The 24625-nt window shown below is 38.3% G+C and overlaps 2 protein-coding genes across 2 annotated transcripts; one reads left to right on the top strand and one right to left on the bottom strand.

Annotated features, from left to right (window-relative positions):
* The first annotated feature begins 1726 nt into the window (after positions 1-1726).
* LOC140149178 (apolipoprotein D-like) lies at positions 1727-4821 on the top strand. The gene is made up of 2 exons (XM_072171379.1): positions 1727-2305; positions 3881-4821. Exons 1-2 carry the CDS (start codon positions 1957-1959, stop codon positions 4126-4128), a joined length of 597 nt encoding a protein of 198 aa, XP_072027480.1. The 5' UTR covers positions 1727-1956; the 3' UTR covers positions 4129-4821.
* On the bottom strand, positions 4411-23672 carry LOC140147515 (monocarboxylate transporter 13-like). Its single transcript, XM_072169297.1, has 9 exons — positions 23612-23672; positions 23041-23291; positions 21911-22112; positions 19115-19420; positions 16951-17070; positions 15212-15597; positions 9460-9685; positions 5809-5952; positions 4411-4562 (listed from the first exon to the last, which is right to left on the bottom strand). The coding sequence occupies exons 1-9, from the start codon at positions 23670-23672 to the stop codon at positions 4411-4413; spliced, it is 1848 nt and encodes a 615-aa protein (XP_072025398.1).
* Positions 23673-24625: the final 953 nt, after the last annotated feature.

The raw sequence follows: 24625 nt of genomic DNA, 5'->3' as shown, positions 1-24625 counted from the left end.
ACTCATGCACTATGCTCAGTGGTTTTTCAGTTTGGGATACGACCTACCCACTTGATTTAAAGCATGATCCAATAGCAAAAGCATTGATTTTGCTTTCCACATCTTTCCACAACTCATGATTCACGGTCATTAATGTTATAAGAGATAAATGCTGGTAAATTGAAGAGGATTCAGGTTTATATCAAGAAGCCAGTGTTATTCCCTACTTGACGTGGATAAAAGCTAAATTAATTACCCTCTTGAATGACACAGGCATAATCAATACACACACTAAACAAAAGTATTGCAACATCGAAGTGCGGTAAACTGTGAGTTGAACATTCCCTATATCCTGTCAATACGGCAATAATGCTTTGCATGAAATATTGTAAGACTAGGCTAAGCTATGGGGTGGAAGGTGTCCACTGTATAATGCGCGTATTGGCGGAAAGATAGAAAGCCGATTGAATACAGAGACGAACAAACTTTCCATGATGCCTTTGCATAATGGTGGTTTCTACAAGGTATCGGGAAAATGGTGGGGTGATTATTCATGGATGTGCCGGATAGAAGAAATTACTTAGAAAATAAAGGTCCTTCAAGGTCTGTGGTACCCGTCACGTGGGTACCACATAAGACACCTAAAACATTGTCTTGTGTATTCATTATGTCCATTATGGGGTAACCACGTGACCTTATTATTCCAACTAAAATTCCAGAATCCCCCAACCCTGGCAAGACGTCGGTCATTTTTGACTGTTATTTTCGTCCAAGCACCACTTCCGTACAACCGTCTTTCGTTACGTAATTTGCCTGATATCTTGCAAAAACCCAACCAGTTACCGACCATTCTAGGCATCTGGATATTTTGTGGATTCTTCGTCTCTTGTATCCCACTGAGTAGCCTGATCTTACTTTATTTCCGAGTGCAAATAACAATGCCATGTTGTACGTATATGTCGATGACATCGACAGAATATTAATGAATTTTCAACTTGCAGTTTGCCATATTATTCTTTATTCAGAAATTTTGCAATACGTTTGTTACGTAAACCTGGGGACCGGGCGTGAGGAGTACCCGGGGACACCTTCTGTCCCATTAAGTAGCCTGTTCTTATGCAAACACATTACCGATAACATCTAGAAACACAACCACTCAACAAACCAGAGTGAACAAGATTCCTGATAGAAATCGAAATATTTCTAGTGAGTACCTAATTTACTTATATTTTTATTTTGGATCTGTTTTGAGTACATTTGGGGGGGGGGGGGGGGGGGGGGGGGGCTATTTGTGAGTCAATCTACCTACTTGATACAAGTGTGTCAGATATCGATTTTGACCCAGCAACTGTACGGAACTGAGTCAGTTTACCAATTAACGTTCGTGATTGGAATGACCCACCACAATCTGTGTTTTGTCTCATATAACATGATGATACCATTATTTATGACGTAAAAACTTAAATCCCCGAGCTTAAAATCCGTGTTAGATAAGAAATATTTCTTCTGATCTTGCTTCATTTAATATAATGATCATGTTCAGGAAGATATTATAAAGCAGGTCCCCGGGAGCAGGTCACAGGTTAATGAAACTCTTGTACGACGTTGGTCCTTATTATTGATTCAATCATATCACCATTCCTTTGGTAAATTTACTTATAGATTTTAAGATATTGAGCACACTAACTTGTCATTAACACCGAAAATAAAAAACATTTACATGAAGCTGTAGAATAAGACGTTTGTTTGAATTGGTATCAAGAGGTTACCTTCATCCATTGAAACCACGTACGTGGAAACCCGAAAACGACAAAGGAATGTGAGGTTCTCACATGTGCTCAATAAACCAATGAGATGCCAGATTCAAATCAACAAACACACTGACTTGGTTCAATACAGTACAGAGCAACAAAAAAGGCAAATCGAACACACAGTTGATGTAACGCAGCAAAACAGGTAGAACAATTGTTAGCAGAGATGAAGTTCCTACAGCAAGCAGTTTTTCTTCTTTCCTTTCTGACAGTTGCCCAATCCTTGTCTTTCTACTGGGACTGGGGACGATGCCCCAAGGTAACTGTCAAACAAGATTTTCAAGTCCAAGAATATTTAGGAACTTGGTACGAAATCTCACGTTATCCAGCGCCGTTTGAGTCATTTGACGACCGCTGTACACAGGCTGTTTACTCTGAAGATGAAAGAGAGAATTACATAGGTGTCTACAATAGTGGCCTGCGTCCAGATGGATCCATTTATTCTGTTGAAGGGTATGCATGGATTCCAGATCCAGAACAACCAGGAAAGCTGAAAGTCACATTTAGTGGTTCAGGTGAGTAAATGACATTTGGGAACTCCTTATGCAATACCCTACCACCGTTATTTTTCCAAGATATCGAAAAGTTTGTCACGATATTAAAAAGTATTACAAGCATTATTGGTAGCCTATATTTAATATTTTCTTTTACACTCCTAGTTCAATTACAATGTTGCACATTGAATACGTAAGTATTTGCTATATTAAATTCTCACAAATCGTGCATTATACAGTAGATCAAGAATGGTTCTATCGCAGACATACTGCATTGTTAGAGAGTTGAATGGACCAAAGAGCAACTTTCAAAACTATATGAAGAGTTTGGTTCCAAAAGGCTGCTTTGTTTAAACTTAATTTGACGATATTCCTAGGATTAGCAGTAACCTTGCCAATCTAATAACATTGGACCACTAGAATAGCTATAACAATTGTTTGGTTATCTTCAAAAAAATTGAAGACCGCAGTGGATGTGCTTCAGTGCCATTTTGGCGAAAATGAGTTATTGACTGTTTTGAAGTCTTTGGGTTTGGCAATTTTTTTTCAAACTTTTGGCTGATATGACCATCAAAAATAGGGGTCAACAGGTGTCAAAATTTCAAATTGGTCTGATCTCTTTAAAATTAGTGTCAATACTAGTCATAGATGGCGGGCAGGTCGTATCCGGCATTCCTGTTGAGTGTTGGTTTTTATGTCTTGATCTCTATGGCTTCCCTGATCTTCCGGGTCCAAAAGTGATCCTTCCTACTACTTATCAATATTGTCCAAATTAATGTCATGTACGTGATCATGGTGATCAGATGTACACCGATCGCTGTTAAAAGGTCGTAAAGTGTTCTTTGAACCTGACGCATTCCAAGGACTCTTGCTGTTTCACCAACATTTTGAACATAAGTGTTCGTACACTCGGGGCAGCTGATTTTATATATTACGCCACATTTGTTGCATAGAACCCCGGACTCCAACAAATGTGGTGTAATATAAACAAAAAGTAGCTGCAACACTGGCTTCTTGATATAAACCTGAATCCTCTGCAATGTTGGTGAGACAGCGAGAGCCCTTGGCACCAGGTTCAATAATAGATCACCAGCCCTCCTAACAGCGGTCACAAACATGATATCAGTTTGGACAATGTGGAAGTTATCGGCAGGGAGGGTCGCTTTTTGAACCGGAAGATCATGGAAGCCATAGAGATCATGACACAAAAACCTACACCTCACAGGAATGCAGGCTAACGACCTGCCCGCTATCTATGATGATCTGATGTCACTCGACTACCCACTCACTATACGCTGAATGAAGACAAACACACACTGCTCAACACAAATTCTGTTTATTATTATAATTATTATTATTATAATTATAATTATTATTATTATTATTATTATTATTATTATTATTATTGTTATTATTATTATTATTATTATTATTGTTGTTGTTGTTGTTGTTGTTGTTGTTGTTGTTGTTGTTGTTGTTGTTGTTGTTATTATTATTATTAGTGTTATTATTATTATTATTATTATTATTATTATTATTATTATTATTATTATTATTATTATTATTATTAGTGTTATTATTATTATTAATTCACAGAATTATTTGCTGGTGATTATTGGGTGCTAGACACGGACTACGACCGATACTCCTTGATACATTCCTGTCAAGATTTCCTTATTTTCCACACTGAGATCAATTGGATTCTAAGCCACTATCGGCAACTTGATGACGACACCCTGCAGACACTCTACAACCAATTCGCCGACCAGGGTGTCAAAACCAAACCGTTCCAAATGGCCAACCAAGAGGGTTGCGGAGAAGAGGAAACAGAGTCTGTTGAATAAACATTTAGATGTTCAGAAATGCTACAATTCATCGCTTTCTTAATATTTGCTCCTTTGTTAGCATAATTTCTTGACTGTAAAATTCCCAGCATTAATCAAACTCTGTCTAGACTATGACTCAAAGGTTAAAATGCATATATTTGCTTTATTTCTTTACGGTAAACAAATATTAGACAGAACTATTTATATTTATGTAAGTCTTGTTCACAAACAAGCATTGATAAATTCACACAGTCTTGGGGCATAACAATGATGACGTAGTCATGGTAGTTTAAAGTCCTGTCATGTTTCCGCACTTTGAGCGTTAGTGCTTTGGAGGTTCTTCCATCTCCAACGTACTGATACAACGAACAACACAACAGCACTGAGGGCGTAGAGTCCTGCTACTAATATCAATGAGACGCTATAAGAACCAGTTAAATCAAATAAACCACCTATGCAAAACAGAAAAGAGAAAGACACGATTATGGATTAATTTGATCTATTATTTGCATTTTAACTAAACAAACCTTTCATTGGCCAGAACTATAGATCTATGTGGAAATTCATATTAAATACATTTTTTTTTACAAATAATGGATAATTCAGAAACCGTCTATTCTGATTTCCATGTTCAATTTCATTCATATAGGCCTAGATAGCTTTTCATTCAAATTCTTACCGTTGTAACTGTTTTACTTTATGTCAAAGCGAGATCCTTACGTAAAACTTGCGACATTTTTTTACTTCAAGGTCAATAAAACAAGACCATCCGGGACGAACCTGGAATATACAATACTTTACGCACCAGACATAAACATCTAACAAAAAGTAATTATCCCCTTTAATGAATAATCATTATTCCAAAACGTGGATACGCATTCGAAGCAGAATTTTATTTCTGCGCATTATGACACCTCATTTGTTGGAATGGTCCCAATACTGATGTCGCAGCGTACATTTTAATGAAAGTAACCCTATTGTCTTGTATTCAGTGTCCATTGAAGGAAATGTTTCAGCTCTCACTGCATGTGATAATCAATAAAAAAATATTATTCACATCAGTCGTCATTACTTAATCCCATATTAAAACATGACAAGTTCAATGTTTTTTGGGACCAAGACGGTCACAAGAAGCGGAAAACCAAGGGTTACATGATCACATCTATCAATCACCCCCCAATCAGGATATTTTGAATCTTACTTTACTACTGAAGGACAACTTGCATGCAATTGTAGGCCATTTAGGACCTTGGTGGTCAGAAAATTATTGAAATCTTCATGTTACAATTCGACATTACGTGAATTATGATCACTGATGCGAATAATGACAATTGTTATTGATTATCACATGTTTTGATCCCCTCCAAGAGCATAAAACAAAAAAGATAATCTAATGAACAGATTTCCTTTAATGAATACTGAATACAAGGCAATGGGATTTTACTGCAACTTTCAAATCTTGGGTTACCATCACTTAAATGTATTCTGCAGCATCAATATTGGGACTATTTCAACAAAATGAGGTGTCATAATGCGCATAAATAAATCCTGCTTCGAATGCATATCCCACATTTTGCATACGGTCGACCTTTTTAGAATAATGGTCATTCATTAAAGGGGGTAATTACTTTTTGGTAGATGTTTATATCAAATCAAATAAACACGTTTCGGTTTCAATCTTAAATAATCATAACTTACTTGGTGCTGCCGCTCCAATGACATAGCCTGTACCAACTCCCAAATAAACCAAAGCTGATGTTTCAGACTCTGTGTTGGGTCCAAGAACTTCAAGTCCGGCAGGAAAAGGCAGTATGTCGTACAACGCTGCAGTAACGCCCACACCTGTGGATCATAATGATACCACTCGTTAAAGTTCCCGATCAATAACTATGAATTGATCATAATTATATAAATAATAGTTTTTAATAAGAGCGCATCAAAGAAACATTATATCATGAAAGCAAGAGTAATTAGATGTCAGGTATAGGTAATGGGGATACGCATCCTGCACAAGAACAAATAAACACAATGGAGAACGATTGCTCGCTACAAAGGGAAACTGAATATAATTAATAAGAAAGAAAGAACAGTTTACCAACCCAACGTGTTACAATTAAACAAGACAACAAACACAAATCCCGACCGGCACACAACCCAACTTGAAAAAAAAAAAAAGCAAGGGAATGTGCCGGCATGGGATTCGCACCCACGACCTTCCGATCACTAGACGGACGCTCTATCCATTAGGCTTCCAGCTCCCACTTGCTCGAGAAGTCTAGCCAAGAATTTACTCACCGATAGCTTCACATTCTAGGCTAGACAGTTAGCAGCCTGCACAACCGATTCTTTTGTTTGGCAAGGCTCACTCAGTCATTTAATGAGGCAATACAAACGATCGAATTTGGTGTTGAAATGAGCTAAATTTTAGTTACACCTTTTCGATGTAAAATTAATTTTCTCGGCCAAATGAAAAGCAATCATTTTCATTTTTTCAGTAAATGTCAGGAAAAATTGTAGTGCTTGATACTGTATTTTTTTTTCAAATTTTAGTGTTAAACTTAGGCGTGAAATTTAGTTATTTAGTGTAAGATTTTCGATTTTGATAGGCTTAAACTCTGTCCGCGAGCCTTTTTTTGGATCAACCTTTTAGCTTTTCAAAGTAAGATAGTTCGCTAATGAAGGATTTTTCCCAACTTTCTAACGCACATCACCGTGAGCGATATATCATAGTTTTGTCAGAATTTGCGTTTTCATTTCACTATTTTAACTGCCGGCTGACCATTTTTCAAAATCAACGAGTGAAATCTAAGGCTAATACTAGCATTGTGGATCGATATCCCTGGGTTTAATTCATTCATTCATTCATTCATTCATTGTATTTTATTAAGTACGTAGGCCTCCAGCCCATAGTACAAAGCAAACAATAATTACACGGTGACAGACATTATTTACATGCATATGAAAGAAAAATCAACAATTTAGATTAATAGAGAAACATTATGTATCAGAATGCATATTATACCTGAGTTTGAGAGCAATATAAATAAACTCTGAAAGTGTTTGAATAACATTAATATCTTCATTTTTCATCAAAGAGATAAACTTATATAATGATGGATTGACTCTATAAAAAACAGGAATGTACTTATCTCTTAAAATCCGAAAAAGGGACATACCAAAACAAAGTGATATTCATCTTCAACACTACCATCATTGCACAATTCGCAAAACCTCTCCTCGGCGTTTATTTTATTCCACCTGCCAGTTTCAATTCTGAGAGGGTGATCGGAACATCTTAATTTTGCCATGGCCCTTCTTTTACCAAAATTTCTAATCAATAATAAGTACCTTTCAGGAGCAAGGAGTGATTTGAACTGAATGTAGGTTCTTAATTTATTCCTTGAACTCATATCAGAAAACCAATTTTGAAAGGAAATATCTCTAATTCTGGTGGCAAAATATTCAAAAATAATTTTAAATCACCAACATCTTGAGTTTGCCACACTACACCGAAACCAGACGTCTGCAATAAGTGTTTTATATTTGTAGTCCAATTTGTCATACCACGTTGATCTAAATTAAAAAGCATCAGATAACATTTCTTTGGGTATCTATCATTTGACATAAAAATTAATTTCAACCAGTATTTTATACAACGCACAACCTGAAAAGTATACATAGGGGGTCTTCCGCACTCACCCAAAGAAGCACTATTTGATGTATTGTATGATACCCCTAAAAACTTTTTACAGGCCTTAATATGTACATTCTCAATCGCATCATATCTTTTTACACCCCATAATAGGAATACCGGCATGGCTACAGTGTTGCTAGAACTTCAATATAGCAAAGAAATTCCCAGGCCTATAGCGCTCCTACTGATCATGTTTAACCAGAACACTCAATTGGGGATTTGGGCTACCAAATCGCTGGTCGGGCAATTTGCTTTCAATGGAAAATTGACCTGGATAAACAACAAAGGAAATATCGACTATTTCTGTTGGTTGCTCTCGAGATAAAAGTACTGAGTTAGACATTTCCGAGTATGAACATGATGAAGGGAAAAAGGGTAAAATAAAAACGGAAATTCTAACAAAACTATAATATATAGACCCACACGATGTGCTTTACAGAGGTGGGGAATATCTTTCTTTAGCAAACTATATTAGTTTGAGACGCTAAACAATGAATTCCGTAAAAAGCTCGCGTGCGAACTGAAGGCCTATAAAAATCAAAAATATCACACTAAAAGACACAATTTGATGCTTAATTTTAACACCAGGATTTGTAAAAAAATGTATATCCAAGCACCAAGTTTTTAACTGACATTACTGAAGAAAAAAAATATTGCTTTATATTTGACCGAGAAAATTAATTTCATAGCAAAAAGGTGTATCTCTGAATTGTGCTGATTTTAACATGTATCGATCGACTTTCAGCGCGACTAAGCATTTCTAAAGAATCGGTTGTCCAGGCTGCTAACTGTAGAGACCATTGCATTCAAAATCTAGTCGGATTCGCTGAAGCATGACACCGTGTAAAGCAATGGAAGTTCAGAAGTAAACACAGCCGATCACGACAGGCGATTGCATCAAAAATGTTGCTAAAATTACACTTCAGCAAAATCTTATACTGTCCAAAGTAGGTAACTATCGTGTGCAAATTCGAAGCTAGAGTTCTCGAGTAAACTCCCACCGATAAACGGTGGTTAAAACTGGGTCTAATGTGAGCATTAACAAGAAAAAAAGAACAACCAACCCACGGAAAAGATTAAGCATCAGTAATGATCTCCTGTACTTGTGTAGTTGGGTAATATTTGTTTGTGTGTATTATATACGGTACCTGGACTGCTCACATTAGATCAAGTTTTAACCACCGTTTATCAGTGGGAGCTGGTAGCCTGATGGATAGAGCGTCCGTCTAGTGATCGGAAGGTCGTGGCTTCGAATCCCATGCCGTCGGGATTTGTGTTTATTTGTTGTCTTGTTTAATTGTAACACTTTGGGTTGGTAAACTGTTCTTTCTTTCTAACTACATGTTCAAATACATATCTCTTTTAAATTACAGACAAAATGATTATTTCTACAAAAGTCCAGTAAAAGGAAAGTCCATATAATTCAAGAAGTCGTGTGCTGTCACGAACTAAGACGTATTAGAGGTGGTGCAATAATTCTGTGTACCTAGGGGTGGTGAAATATAGGGGGACCAAAGATTTTTTGCCGGGGTCGCAATCATTTTTGGTAGGTGTGCAAGCGATATTTGGCAGACCATTTTGAGAATTCACCACACCTACACAACATAATTATTGCACAGCTCCTTATAGGCATCTAATGTGTTTTAATAACCTACCAACTATTACAGCAGAAATTCCTTTGAATGAGTCAGTTAACAGTAGAAGAGCACTAAGAACCGATGCACAGCAGTTGGCAAAACTTAACAGATAGATCTTGGCAAATGGAAGGTGGTCTCCGTAGGCTGATAGAAGAATCTTTCCAAGAGCCTGAGAGATTGCTAACATTATTACTATCTGCGTACCTTCTTGCGGAGAACATCCATTTGATAAAATAAATGGAACCTGATAAATTGTATTAAAAAAGGCATAAATACAAAATAATGCCCACCTCAGTGTATATTGCATAGACAAACTGCGCGGAATGGCATAGAGGCGAGAGCAATAAGAACGCATCAAATTATACCAGGTGACGCAAGTCTCAAACATCATATCAATTTATGATCAATATGAACATTACTTTTAACTGACAACAAAACAGACAGATTTTACCCGAGATTTTTGAGCAAAACTCAAATTGGGTAGCGATTCTATGCGTTTTGCATTCCTTTCCTAAGAATGGACAGTAATGCCTCCGAATCCTGGGGGTTTAGTTTATCCAAGATAAACACCTGGATGTGTCAAAATCCAGCTAAAAGTGAGTTCACGGTAATTGCCACATGCACCAAGAGTATTGAGTACACTCGGTAACATAACCGTTCATACTCCTTCCTGTCAAAAATCTTGGCACCATCTTTGATTCCACCATGAGTATGTCTGACCAGGGTGCACTACACTAAATCCTTCCGCATTTGGTGTAACCCTTCATAGTCCCGGCACAAAATATTTCAAATATTTGATCATTTATTAATTTTTCTAACAAAATATTATGTAATGTTCAATTCTAGGCCTGGACCAATACCAGCAGCTATCACACTAATAGTAATATACACATATATTTTTTAGCTATTTTTAATATAGATTTTCGTTTCAAATTATTCATCTTTTTATGCTTTTTGTGGTAATTTTTATTCTATATACTGTACATTTGTGTGAAAATTGAGGGCGCTATTTAAATATATTTTTTATTTAAATTATCCAAATAATATAACTTATCCCTTACATTTTATGATAAAAAGATTTTTTTTACATTTCTTCGCCATTAGTAAGTCTTTTTTCTGATGTTCTAATACCATTATACAAGTGTCTACCCCTTGTAAAGATGCAAATAAGATTTAAGATAAATAGCGCCACCATTGTTCAAAAAATGACTCAGTTTTACATGCCAATAATCGTGTAGGTGAAATATATCGGCGTACCGAGGGAACCGAATTTGAGTGACCCTTGATTGTTTTGATAAAAACGATAGAATAGGAGTTCAACATTACAAATCTGTTCAGAAAATGTTCCGATTCGAATGGACATGATAGGTGATAGGCTCTTGAAACAATATCATGGCCGGAACTGGTGTCGGCTGAAATTCGGGATGGCGCTGTTCAGGAGTTCGTATCTCTCAAGTTTGTCTGAACTTGTTCCAAAAAATCAAATTCAAATAAAAAAATAAATCTTTATTTAAGACATTGGTTCAATCAAAATATTGTTACATGGGGTAGAAAAACAAACTTACTTTCCTGTATTTTCACGTGTATTTTAATGGGACTTTCATTTAGTGGTGTGTGCCCACACCAGGTCAGTGGTCTTTGTAAGAGTGTCAATTTTCACATAGCCCACGCAATTTGTGGCGTGTATGAAGGTTCATTACACAGGAGCTTGCCGCGGAAGCTTGCCATGTACGATCTGTGGTCCTGTTCCGGGTAGACTATGCATGATGACTATCCATGATGATGATTATGGTGGCGGACGTGTCTCTTTAATTCTCCCGCTTGGTACTGGGAATTCTACGCTTTACCGAGAAAATGGAGGCACCAATCTTCTCTGGAATAGGCGATAAACTGCAACGAGTGCTTCAAGTACTGGATATAACCAATCTTGAATCCCCAGTGTGGACATTGAAGGAGAATAAAGGCAAGATCTACCTCGACATTTGCTGGTCAAAATTTCCCGCCACACAACCTACGTGTACCAATGTGACCAATGAACTGGAACCAACCAGCTCAACGCCACGGCATTGTGATAGCACGGTAGATCATGTTGAACAAGACTTGGACAATAACCCCAGCAGCGCTGAACCAAATACCATCCCAGTGCAATCAATCGTTCCGTCATCAAAGAAAAAGATAAGAAAGAAAAAATCGCCATCAACCCAGAAACGGGACAGGCAGAGACTTGCTAAATGGATTGCATCCAAAAAGAGCTCTAAAGTCGTCTCTAACGTGGGTGTTAACCCATCATGCAGTCCCAGTCGTTCCAGTAATTCGACTGTGCCTGGAAACCAGGCTAATACACTCGGTAATATTGTGAACCCTGCTCCTGGAAATCCTGAAATTCAACCTCATTGTTCTTCACCTTCCCGTTCTGAACATGACTCTCAGCCAAAACAAGCTAAGCTGAGTTGTGTTATTTGCTCAGACTCGGACTGCTCAGACATTGATGAGGAAGTGGATGGACAGATGATGAGCCAGTGTTTCAATTTGGATTGCCAGATTCCAGCTTCAGAAGTGCTTGGAGGTCTGAATAAGTGCACCCGATGTTTTATTGCAAGATATTGTAGTAGGACATGTCAGGCGAAACACTGGAAATTCCACAAAGAAAACTGTGCTGCTTTGGCATCGGCTCGACAAGCAGCCAACTCTACCAAGTAAACTGCCGAACTTCTGCACCTTTTTATGTTTTGCACTAAATTATTCGCCTTGGATTATCAGGCTTCACATATTGTGTTTTTTGTGACAATGAATTTATAGTTTTTTAGTGAACTCCTGCATAGTTTCCGGATTCAACGCATCTGCCCCGAGGATAGCTGGTGTACTCCTCCTAACCCGCAGTGCATTTACAGTTGGAGATGTTGAGACTTTTCTCGCTGAAATACTGTGAGACTGCTAGTGTCAGTAAAATTTCCGCGCTGAAACAGTTTGCGATGTTAATGTTTGTTTTTTTCCTCACTGACACATTGTGAGATGTTATATATTTCCTCGCTGAAACATTGTGAAGTTTTTTCGCTTGCAGGAAAATTGTGTGACTTTTAACTTTTTGATGTTAATAATAATATCAACTTTTGGTGTTTTCTACTAACTTTTTGGCCCCAACCTTACCCTGTTCTTCAGGGGTGCGCCTATTGTAAGGCGGGATTTACGAACTACTACTACTACTACTATGCCAACTCCTTACTTTTTGGCGCTAAGGAAGTCGTCCTCAAGTGTATTCAGCGCCTGCAGAATAATAAGACTGCGCGATTGGTATTTGCTTGTGGACGGGACCAGAGTTCGTCACATCTTTTGTGTACTCTTCATTGGCTTCCTGTTAAAGGGGCATTCAGAGATATTGTATATTTTTTCTGGGATTGTACCATCGTCAAACGCCAACTGAAAACCCATTTATTCCCTGAAGTTAAGGGATTTGTTTATTATCTTATTTGCTTCTTTTTGATTTTTTGTTTCTTGGTTTCTTTGTAATTTTGTTAGGCGATGTGATTTCTCTAGAGCGCCATATAAGTATTTGTTTTATCGAGCTAGACCTATTAGCTTCGGAGGCTATACCATTGTATTGCTAGCATTCCTAGGAATGGACGTCAAAACTCTAGAATTGCTCCCCGAATTAAGTTTTACCGAGCTAAACGTAAGATTCGGGGGCTACGGTATTCCCTGGATTTGCGGGCTATTCCTAAGAATTGGCTTGCTCCACGATTTGAGTTTTCCCGGGATAATAATACAGGCCTACCATGGTATTCTGCCCATTCTTAGGAATGGACTAAAAAACCTAGAATCGCTACCCGATTTGAGTTTTGCTGAGCTTCTCCTTAGTTTGGGGAACAAAACCCCAGAATGGGCTGGCGAAACCCGGGTATAGTGTACGATATTTAGGTTTTGCTCAAAATGATACACTTAGGCTTCCATACACGTGGGCACGTGGCCCATCTTTGAACACCACATATAACACTACTTTCGGGCTCTGTTGTTTTTGTATACTATCTACAGTGGTTGCGGCTCTGTTTTGTTGTTAAATGGTTTATAAAATGGTGTGGCGTCTAGGCGGTGTGCCTGTGCGTAGCGCACTATCTATGCGCTTTTCATCTTCTTCCTTTTTTTCCTTTTTTCTTTTTCTTTTTCTTTTCCCGGGTCTGTGAGGGCCACCGACTGCGGCTACACTACACATACACTTAAAACTGGCTAATGTAAATGCAAATGCTAGCCGTAACTGTCATACGAACTTGTAATTCGAGGGAGAATTTTGGCATTTCCTGGGGGCATTTCGATCTGAAATCACATTTTTGAGCACACATGTACGTGTAAAGCAGGGGCGTAGCAAGAGCATCTGGGGCCCATGGACAAGGATCAGTACGGGCCCTTTTAACCAGGGCAGGATTTAGTCTACCTTATTGGGGCCCTGGGCCAGGCCAAAATTTGGAGGCCACGAACTCACGTGCCGAGGAAGGTATGTGCATTCAAGTCAGTGGCCAAGTTTTGGTTTTACTAAGGGGGACTAACATATTTTGTTCAATTCAATTTCAGACTATTTTGACCCCCAGTTCAACATAAATTTTGGTATTTGAATGCGCGCGAAGCGCGGAAAATTTTACAATTTTGCCCTATTTTGACCCAAAAACATGCTGTTATTGGGGTCACAAGAAAGATGCATAGGGCGATTTTGGGGGCCCAAAATTGCCCTGAACCCGGGCCCATCTGGCCCAATGGTATAAAAATCCGGCCCTGCGCTCCATTGTCAGCCCTTATTTAATATTCGCTTTTGTGCTCGGGGCCCCTGAACCCTCGGGGCCCATGGACTTCGTCCACCCTGTCCCCCGCTTGCTACGCGCCTGGTGTAAACCTGGCGATTGTCATAATGTGACTTGTGTGGTCACAGGTAGACTTCTCCGTAGTCCACTTGCCCATTTATATGCATACTCTTAAAACTCTGATTTAATTAATGTGTGCACAATTGATATATTTTCACATCTGATCTTTTTAGACACCATACTGCCTCTGTTTGTTAGCTTCCCAAGTGGACTACTTACTTTCGATTGCGGTTAACAAGTTTAACACGGTTGTCTATGGATGAGATTGTCAGATTTCTGGCCTACTAAAATTGGCCATGATGTAATGCAGCTTTAAATGGATCTGGCTTGTGATTGGTCGCCCAGATCTCGTTATGGTTTAAATCCTCCGGGCATGTGGCATTGTACACATTAACTAAATTGTACACAACAGTTACTATGCGGCACTTTTTGTACTAGGTGCATGAGCGCGTCTTGTACGTACAGCCTTTATGCTTGCGGTTAAATTGGATTGATAAACAAGTATGATTGACAGTGTGTGTTAGGGACCAAGTCCCCGGTCAAAGTCCTGTTAAAAATGCAATGTACATAGTCGATTATTAAACTGGTAGATTCTAAAATCAGAACTGTTCAGTATTGAAGTGTCATTATAAAATATTGCATTCAATAAGCCTACGTATACTTTACTGTTACTGTCATTAATATAATTATATCATCCCTTTTCATAACCATTTGCTAGTATTTTGATGTAATAAAATAATATCAGTATAATTTCGAGTTCAACTGAATGTGTTCATAATGATTAAATAACATATTTTTATTTATCAAAAATCGACTATGGTATAGTTTAGGTCACAGGCAGTGACAAAAATGAAATCGATGAAAGCACTTGAGTGCTACAGAAAGAATCAGAACCGACAGTGAATAAGTAGGGGCCTACTTACCAGATTAATTATGAAAAATGTAGAAGCTAGTGCAGATATAGCTATCCCAGTAAACAGCATCCAATTGTCTACACTGAAGATTAATTTCTTGATTGTTTTCTTGTCAGAAATGTTCTCGGTTTCATTCGGAACAACTTTAGTATAAGTTTTTAATTGACGTTCTTCGCTGGTGAATGATTCCATCTCGTCACCTAGTTCAGGAGGTGAGTCTCGCTGTAGTTGAAACTTTGAACCATGTTGATTATTTCCACAAGGTGCTTGTGGTGAGATAAGCAGACCGGCTGGGATAGTTGCGACAAAGAGGATAGCACTAAGAATTCGAAATGACACGCGCCAGTCTGTCAAATGTACAAGATGAGCGATCAACGGTCCAAGCGTGAGTATTCCTATGAATATAACCCAATCAGTTCAAGTGAGTAGACAAACACAATCTTTATTTCAATGGCAATCTTACACATTTTAACCAAATCCAAGGCACAATAATACTTAGACACCATGTCAACTAAGCCCACCCCACATACAGGGTGTCGCAGAAAAAACAGAACACTCATTGCGCCTTCTTTTTCTCCTATTTTAAAAAAGTTGATCAAATATGTTTTGGTAGGTAAAGAAAAATGTAAACGTTAGGTTTAATAAACCGAAACAAATATTTCAATCGGCCCACAACTTTTGAAGATATGCTCTTTTTAAGAAATGTACCTGTTTTCATTCTGTCCATGTCAACGGAGGAGGTTTGGCTACTTCAAAGATTGAAAAGGACATGAAGGAGTACACTTACCATGCATGAATATCAAACAAAGGGAGCCGTGAAAAGGGCTGTTTCGTTTGTCTTTGGTTTATTGTGCTACTCTGCCCTCTACCCTGTTGACGAAAACTTGTTTCAACCTGAATCAATAATGCGTTACATATACCATTGGATTTTGCCACAAAGGAAAAACATCAAGTGATGTGAGGTCTGGAGATCTTGCAGGCCACTCCACAGGGAGATACGGAACATTGCCAACATGAATAAGGTCGAGAACACTATTCATGTCCCCAACATTGATCCTACAAATTATAAAGCGGTTGCCACTGAAATTAATACCCACTTAGCCAGTTTCTCTCAGTTTCAAACAGCACTCAAGCTGGATGATCTCCCTGCATGCTTGCCCAGTAAAGATCCACCTCCTATCATTTAACTCTGGGATATTTATGGTGATCTTAAGAAATTATCTGCTTCAAAAGCAGGAGGTCCGGATAATGTTCCACCAAGAGTTCTGAAAGAATTTGCCTATGAACTCAGTAAGCCTGTTGCAGATATTATTAATTCTTCTCTCAGGCAAGGTAAAGTACCCTCTCAGTGGAAGAAAGCTAATGTAGTGCCTATTTCAAAGCAAACCCCCTTCTATTGACAAACTTCTCTTTTCTGCCAAATCTGCCAATTTCTCTTACAGCTGGTCTTGCCAAGGTTGCTGAAGGTCGGGTAGCTAAATGGGTTCTTGATGCTACATTGATCAATATGGAAATCAGAAAGGAATGTCAACCACCCACTGCCTCATTGATGTTTACCATGTTTCTGGAGCTGAAAAGACTGGTAATGTTAGCACTCTTGTCCTTACGGACTATACCAAAGCCTTCGACATGATAGACCACAGAATTGCTGTCATCAATTTGTTGAAGATGGGTGTCTCCCCTGCAATTGTGGAGTGGGTGATTGACTTCCTTTCCTCCCGTAAGCAAAGGGTTAAATACAAGCAAACCTTTTCTGAATGGGTTACTCTCTCTGGAGGTGTTCCACAAGGTACCAACATGGGACCTATAACCTTTCTTGCCATGATCAACTATGCCTTGAATGATGTCCAGCATACAAGCACTAGAGTCTGGAAATACGTTGATGACCTGACAATAGGTGAAAATCGGGCATATGGTGATGATAGTGCAATCAAAGAGAATCTTGATGCCCTGTATGAGTAGTCTAAGAGCAATAAATTGATGTTGAACCCTTCAAAATGTCACGCCATGCAAGTTTATTTTGGTAAGAAAGCTACCCCACATGTAGATCTTTCCATTGATGATCATAAATTAGCTGTTGTTGAGAAGGTTAAACTCCTGGGTGTTATGATCCAAAACAATTTATGTTGGGATGAACAAGTTGATTCCATGTATGCGAAGGCCAATCGTAAACTCTTCATGCTCCGCAAACTGAAGGAAGCATCTCTCTCATCCGAGGAGTTGTTATTGGTGTACAAGAGGTACATCCGCCCTGTTTTAGAGTACGCCGCCCTACTTTGGCATTCTGGTCTTACTCATAATCAGGTGGCCCAGCTAGAGAAAATTCAGAGACGTGTTTGCAAATACATCCTTGGTAGAAAGTATACTACCTATGCAGATTCCTTAGCTACCCTTGAACTTCATTCGCTGTCTGAGAGGAGACAAAACATCTGCAAGGAATTTGCCCTGAAAGAAAGCACGTCTATGAGGTTCTCACCCTGGTTTCCACCTAGTAAGTATCAATCCCACATGACTCTCAGAAGACAACCAAAATTTGACTCTTTTAGATGTAGGACCAACAGATTTCAGAATAGTCCCCTACCCTTTCTCACCAACCTCCTAAAAGCAATGCAGGTTTTTTTCTTGCCGGTCATTTTTTTATATTGTTCCAAATCCAGTCAAGTGCAATTCTAATGTGTTCTTATCTATTTTCATGTTTTAATGTTTGAGTGTTTTAATTATAATGCATGTATTTTTCATAATGCTATTTTTTTAATGTAAATGTCATGCAATTCAGCCGTTGGCTGCTATGTGATTTTTTAATAAATATACAATACAATATACAATACAATACACAGCATGACCTATCCCAACCACTCTTTGATGTAGCCAAACCCAATCCGTGGACAGAGTGAAAAACGGGTACATTTCTTAAAAAGAGTATATCTTCAAAAGTTGTGAGCCAATTGAAACAATTATTGTTTTGGTTTATTAAAGCTACCGATTAAACGTTTCTTTACATACCAAACTAAACTTGATCAACTTTTCAGAAATAGGAAAAAAGATGGGGCAATGAGAGTTTTTCTGGGACACCCTGCTTAATAGTAATGATTATTACTTATTTACTTGTAAACTAATATAAGTGAGGACATTATTCTATACTACATGTACAATGTGAGGACAGTAAAAAATGCGAGGACAATTTTGATGTCCTCACATTCCTATTTTGTCAAGGTCACTGGGCTTTCTTGCCCTGCGGGGCCCTTTTATATTGGAACTCACTAGGAGTGTTTAGTCGTCGTATGGCTATAAAAAACATTAAGGCCGCAGGGCCGACAGGCCCGAGGCCGGAAACTCCCATACGACGACTAAACACTCCAAATGAGTTCCAATATAAAAATATGATAATAATATATAAATATTTATAAATAATATATAAATATTTAGTTGATACTGGGTCCCCAGTATCCATAAAAACATCAAGGCCGCAGTGACTTAACAGTAAATAACAAATTTATGTGCATGACTTACCAATATTTGCTCCACTTACCGCAGGGCCGACAGGCCCGAGGCCGGAAACTCCCATACGACGACTAAACACTCCAAATGAGTTCCAATATAAAAATATAATAATAATATATAAATATCTATAAATAATATATAAATATTTAGTTGATACTGGGTCCCCAGTATCCATAAAAACATCAAGGCCGCAGTGACTTAACAGTAAATAATAAATTTAGGTGCATGACTTACCAATATTTGCTCCACTTACCGCAGGGCCGACAGGGCTCCACTTACCGCAGGGCCGAGAGGCCCGAGGGCGGAAACTCCCATACGACGACTAAACACTCCAAGTGAGTTCCAAAATATAAAAGGGCCCGCAGGGCAAGAAAGCCCAGTGACTTAACAGTAAATAACAAATTTATGTGCATGACTTACCAATATTTGCTCCACTTACAGCAATGCTGAGCGCTCTGGAGTCATGACTTCCAGAAAATATTCGTAAAATTAAAACAATGGTGGCTTGGTTGTTTAAACTAACTCCAAACCCATATGCTAACCCGTACGTCAAAAATAAGTAGTGAACAGAAGGAACGAATGAAGAACAAACTAGACTAGCTGTACAAAGTAAGCTTCCTCCGAGTACAAGAATCCGGTATGGCAAATAAATCAGCAGTGCGCTGGTGATGGGACTACCAAGGCATGCAGAAGCTAGAGCTAACGATCCAACCCAACCTATATAGCAAAAATGGGAGAAGCTTATCATGTTTAATCTAAATCGTAAACGAATGCAACATGGCAAAAAATGTTTAAGGTGTTTGATTGTACACCTTCATCAGGTTAAGGGGTGGGGTATGAACGTTTGGACAGTGTTTATTGTGGGACATTAGAGCACATCAGACATATCTAATTACATTCTGAATACGAAGAATGTCCTTCTGATATCAAATAATTTTGATTTTTTGAAATTCGCAATGTAATACATATTTTATGGCAAATGATTAAAAATTGATATTTTTGATATTTAACAGTACTCGAAATAAACTTTATAAATCTGATGATTTATACTTAAAGTGTATGTAGGTGGGATGAAAAGCCGACGATCAATTAAAAATGTTGACCTTTCGTATTGAAGATATGGATTTTTTTCCCAAAACACCAAAAAAAATCCATATCTTCAACATGAAAGGTCAAAATTTTCAATTGATCGTCGGCTTTTCCTCCCAGCTACATACACTTTAAGAATATATCATTAGATTTATCAAATGTACTTCGAGGACTGTTATATATATTTTTTTAATGTGAAAAATATCAAATTTTTATAATTTGTCATAAAATTTGTATTATATCGTGAATTTCAAAAATGAAAATTATTTGATATCAGAAAGACATTCTTCGTATTTAGAATGCAATTCGATATGTCTGATGTGCTCTCATGTCCCACAAAAAATACTGTCGAAACGCTCATTCCAGATCCCTTAAGTAGAGTAAACTTAGTAAACAATGTTCCTTGTATCTGATCCAGAAATTGCACGTTTCAGCAGACACTGTTGCCTTTGTCAATACTTGATGAGGAATGACTGCCAGATACCGACGCTAGAGGGATTTCAATTGCAGATTGTAGAGTTGCCAGTTGGTTTTCCTTCTGGGGATTTTCTTGAGACTCACATAAAAAGTCTTCGAGCTTCCAAAAAAGGCTTAGCGGGCAAATTTTTGTATTTTACACTATGTTGGCACATGATCGAGGAGCTGGATGAATTTTGATGGAAAACCGGCTCCTTGTCCCTTTTCTTTTCCTCTTCCTTCCCGATATTCACTTTCAATTTTTGTCAGAAGGGCATTTTTCTCTTTCTTTTTTTTTTCCTAGCTACACTACTGAAACTACGATCCAGGTCTTTATGCCTATTCTTTGATAATCAATGGTGCGATGCAGAATTACAGCGTACGTCTAGTGCAGGGCAATATATTCAAAAAAACTCATTTGCCAATTTGGGGTGACTGTCCATCAGGTGAATACACTTTTGCCGTTGCTTTTGCGTACATATTGCCAATGGCATTAACACTAGCTGATCAAGTATGCTTTCAAAATTTTAAGCATTTTGCCTCTGTGGATGGTATCAAAAGCCTTTCGAAAGTCGATGAAAGTGATTATCGCTGGTAGGTTTATTGGCTTTGATCCCTCCCTGATAAGCCTCCGTAAGGTAAGGGTGTCCATTTTTGTTAATAACTCCAGAACTCAGTTGCTAAATATTATTCATCATTCATCAATACTCTAAACATGTTTAGTTAGTAATTAATGTTTACAATGTTACAAGAGTGGTCCAACTCTCTGGACAGAGGTAACGAAGTGCGTCTGATTGCCCCTTAAAGGAGCATTTGACAAGGTCTGGCATAATGGCCTTTGCTCGAAACTGATGGCAAAAGGAGAATTCGGCAAGCTGCTCAACTGGATTAGGAGCTACCTGACAGTTCGTTCCATCAAAGTTGTCTTATCTGGCCAGTCATCAAGTACTTCCTCCATCAATGCATCAGTTCCCCAGGGGTCAATATTGGGCCCACTGTTGTTCTCTGTCTTCATTGATGACCTGGGTGATGAGTGTGAAAACCAACTCTACCTCTACGCAGATGATTCCACCTTGTTTTGTGAGATTTCATCTACAATTTGGGAAATAAGTGTTGGAACGCTTGCGTGTAAATAACGGAAAACTGTCACTCCCATTCCCCATGCGATGTTGAGAAATGCCAATGTCTTCAGCGGTTTCCCAATGTGTCCAACATTGATTGATGGGAGGGGATCAATCTAAATCGTAAACGAATGCAACATGGCAAAAAATGTTTAAGGTGTTTGATTGTACAAATTCATCAGGTTCGGTAGACATGGTAGAGTAGACTTAGTAAACAATGTTCCTTGTATCAAAAAACGATCCAGAAATTGCACGTTTCAGCAAACACTGTTGCCTTTGTCAACACTTGATGAGGAATGACTAAAAGAACTGCTACCAAAGCCATTTGTAGTCAGAACCATATACAGTGTACTGGCAGGACATTCATCTACCATGTCTACACTGCAGTTCACGTTTGGAATAGCCTACCAGATGGAGTAGTCGGAGACATATCTGACAACAGCGTGACATCCTTCGAGAGCAGAGTGCATAAACATCTTATTGCATGTGTCTGATGTTTTTTTAAAGTTGTTAACGTTATAAAGTTTACTTTAAAGCTTACCAGTAGATGCAGAGGTACCGTTGAACTCATTTTGGATACTATTAAACACCAGCCCGTATGTAAGCATAATACCCCATGTAAATATACCGGTGAACATAGCAGCGAATGGTATCACCCATCTCCAATGGTGAGCAAGACACATGATATGCAATATCCTGTGATCGATATTAATAAAACAAGATTTTTCCAGGGGATTTTTCGACTGTTACAGCAGTCTTTAACATTTTAACATGAACACCACTGATTAACTCGCATAATATACATGTAGTAGGTACGTTGCACTGTTAGAACACGGAGTAAACTGTTATGGGGGTTAAATGTTAACCCAGAAAAGAGTTGTTCATATAGCACCCAGCGGTTGGTTAAAACTTTACCCAAGTTGGGTAAAATCTACCCAACCCTTCTAACAGTGTGAAGCACGTACCATTATTACGTGTTGAAATAATATCTAATTGTTGCTATTATCATTATTATAAATGATAATATATGCCTATTCATGAACCTTTGTACTTCGGACATTTGACAAAATCGTTGACCATTTATCCGGGCTATTCATACGATGAATTGTGTTCGAGATCAAACAATTTATGTAGGGTAACGTAAATATTAACGAAAATTTGCCATAATCATGTGTCTTCCATGACGCGAAAAAAAGTGTCCTTTTGGGATATTGATTATTCTTGCTATATCTTGTACGCATAGGGATAAGCTCCTAAAAGATTATGAAACAAGTTGATGTGGAGAAAAAGTCAGAAAAAGGAGAGGTGATTGATGCATAAATAATTGAGAACAACCTTAGATTGACACACCCTTAAAATCGGATACCTTGCTATGAGCCTTGTGAGGGAGCTATGGTAAAAACAGTTTTTGGATGCCTTGGTCGTCCACCAATCAGATGAGAAGAACAAATTCAGAGGGACATGGGTGTAACCACACAGGAAGCAGAGACCCAAAGAGCGTACAGCACTGAATGGAGGGTGCTTATATCCAGCAAACACAAAACATTTTAAAAACGTTTTATACAGGTTATGTTTTGTTATTTAGATTTTTGTGTGACAAATCCAATAAAATATACACACTGACTTGAGCTTTCGCCATCCAGGCTGATGGCTTGATCACAGGTGATCTGGTCCACTGCATTTCCCGCGGTGTTTGGATGCACTCTCACTCCTCGGGATCAAAGTTTGTTTTAGCAGTGGATCATATACGTGACTCAGAGAAAAAGAGCCGTCATCGCGGTTGATTGCATTAGCCCACTTCTTGCGGATCTGAATTGATTCTCGGATTCTTCTTAATACAGCATTTGAGTCTTTGTCTAGTATGCTGGCCCCTCCCAATTGATGACATGATTTTCTTGGGCGACATGGTCTGTGATCGCTGACTTATGTTGTTCGATGTTGACGCTTTTCTATTTGCTCTGGTGAACTTTGTGTCTTTGACCGTTTCAGAGTCTTTTTGATGTTCTTTTAGACGGACGCCGAATTGCCTCCCTGTTTCTCCCACATACGACTTATCACAACCTTTGCAGGGGATTTCGTATACTGCGTCACTGGTTTCTAAGATGTCTTTCTTGTCTTTGGGATGCACAAGAATGCTTTTGAGTGTGTTTGTAGATCGCATGGCTGTTGAGATTTTGTGTTTTTTGACAAATCCTTTGGAGTTGTTCAGAAAGACCTTCGACATAGGGGATAACAACCATACCTTTTGAAGGTGTTTCGTCGGATTTCTTAGACTTTTTTGGCTCTTTGGTTTTCGCTTCCATCTGGTGTTTGACTCTGTCAAACGCCCACTTGGGTTAACCACATTCAATTAAGGCGTTCTTGATCTTTCTTTCTTCTTCCCTTTTGTCTACTTCTTCCGTCACTATGTTATCCTTTCTGTCCATGAGCGTTCTAATTACACCGAGCTTCTGGTGGAGAGGGTGTTGAGACTTGAAATTGAGATACTGATCCGTATGGGTCTTTTTACGGTACACGAGCATTTTTACCGACCCGTCTTCCTTGCGAACAATTAGAGTATCCAGGAATGGGATGACGCGATGACGGCTCTTTTTCTCTGAGTCACGTATATGATCCACTGCTAAAACAAACTTTGATCCCGAGGAGTGAGAGTGCATCCAAACACCGCGGGAAATGCAGTGGATCAGATCACTTGTGATCAAGCCATCAGCCTGGATGGCGAAACTTGGAAAGCTCAAGTCAGTGAGTATATTTTATTGGATTTGTCACACAAAAATCTAAATAATTTGATCTACAATCCTACCGATGCATCTGTTTACGGAGGTTATGTTTTGGATTTTTGGTTTTGGTAAAAACGTTTGAATTACATTAGATGTCGGATCATATAAAAGTCATGAAAACGCTTTGAATGAAAAGAAAACACACTACAAAATTAAAAATTTTTGCAAACATTTTTTTGCCAAATATTTTTATCAAAACGTCTTCAATTACATTATGTTAGAATATTTGCAATAAGTTATCATAAAATGTTTTGGAATGTGATGAAAACGTTTTATACCCTTTATATAACCCGACATTTAAACGTTTTCTGGCAACCTTTTCTAACCTTTTGTGAATGAATGCAATTGGACACGACGTCCTGCGCATCTTAGTCAAGTAAGTCAAGTCATGTTTCATTCGATAACATACCGTTGTGACTAAAATGAAACTTTTTTATGACTTTTTATTGAATACTTAAACACCTGTATAATTTCGG

This window comes from Amphiura filiformis, chromosome 3 (genome assembly GCF_039555335.1).
Source record: "Amphiura filiformis chromosome 3, Afil_fr2py, whole genome shotgun sequence".
In the NCBI taxonomy this organism is placed as follows: domain Eukaryota; kingdom Metazoa; phylum Echinodermata; class Ophiuroidea; order Amphilepidida; family Amphiuridae; genus Amphiura; species Amphiura filiformis.
The sequence above is the reverse complement of the archived record's forward strand: the minus strand, read 5'-3'. Positions and strand labels throughout refer to the sequence as shown.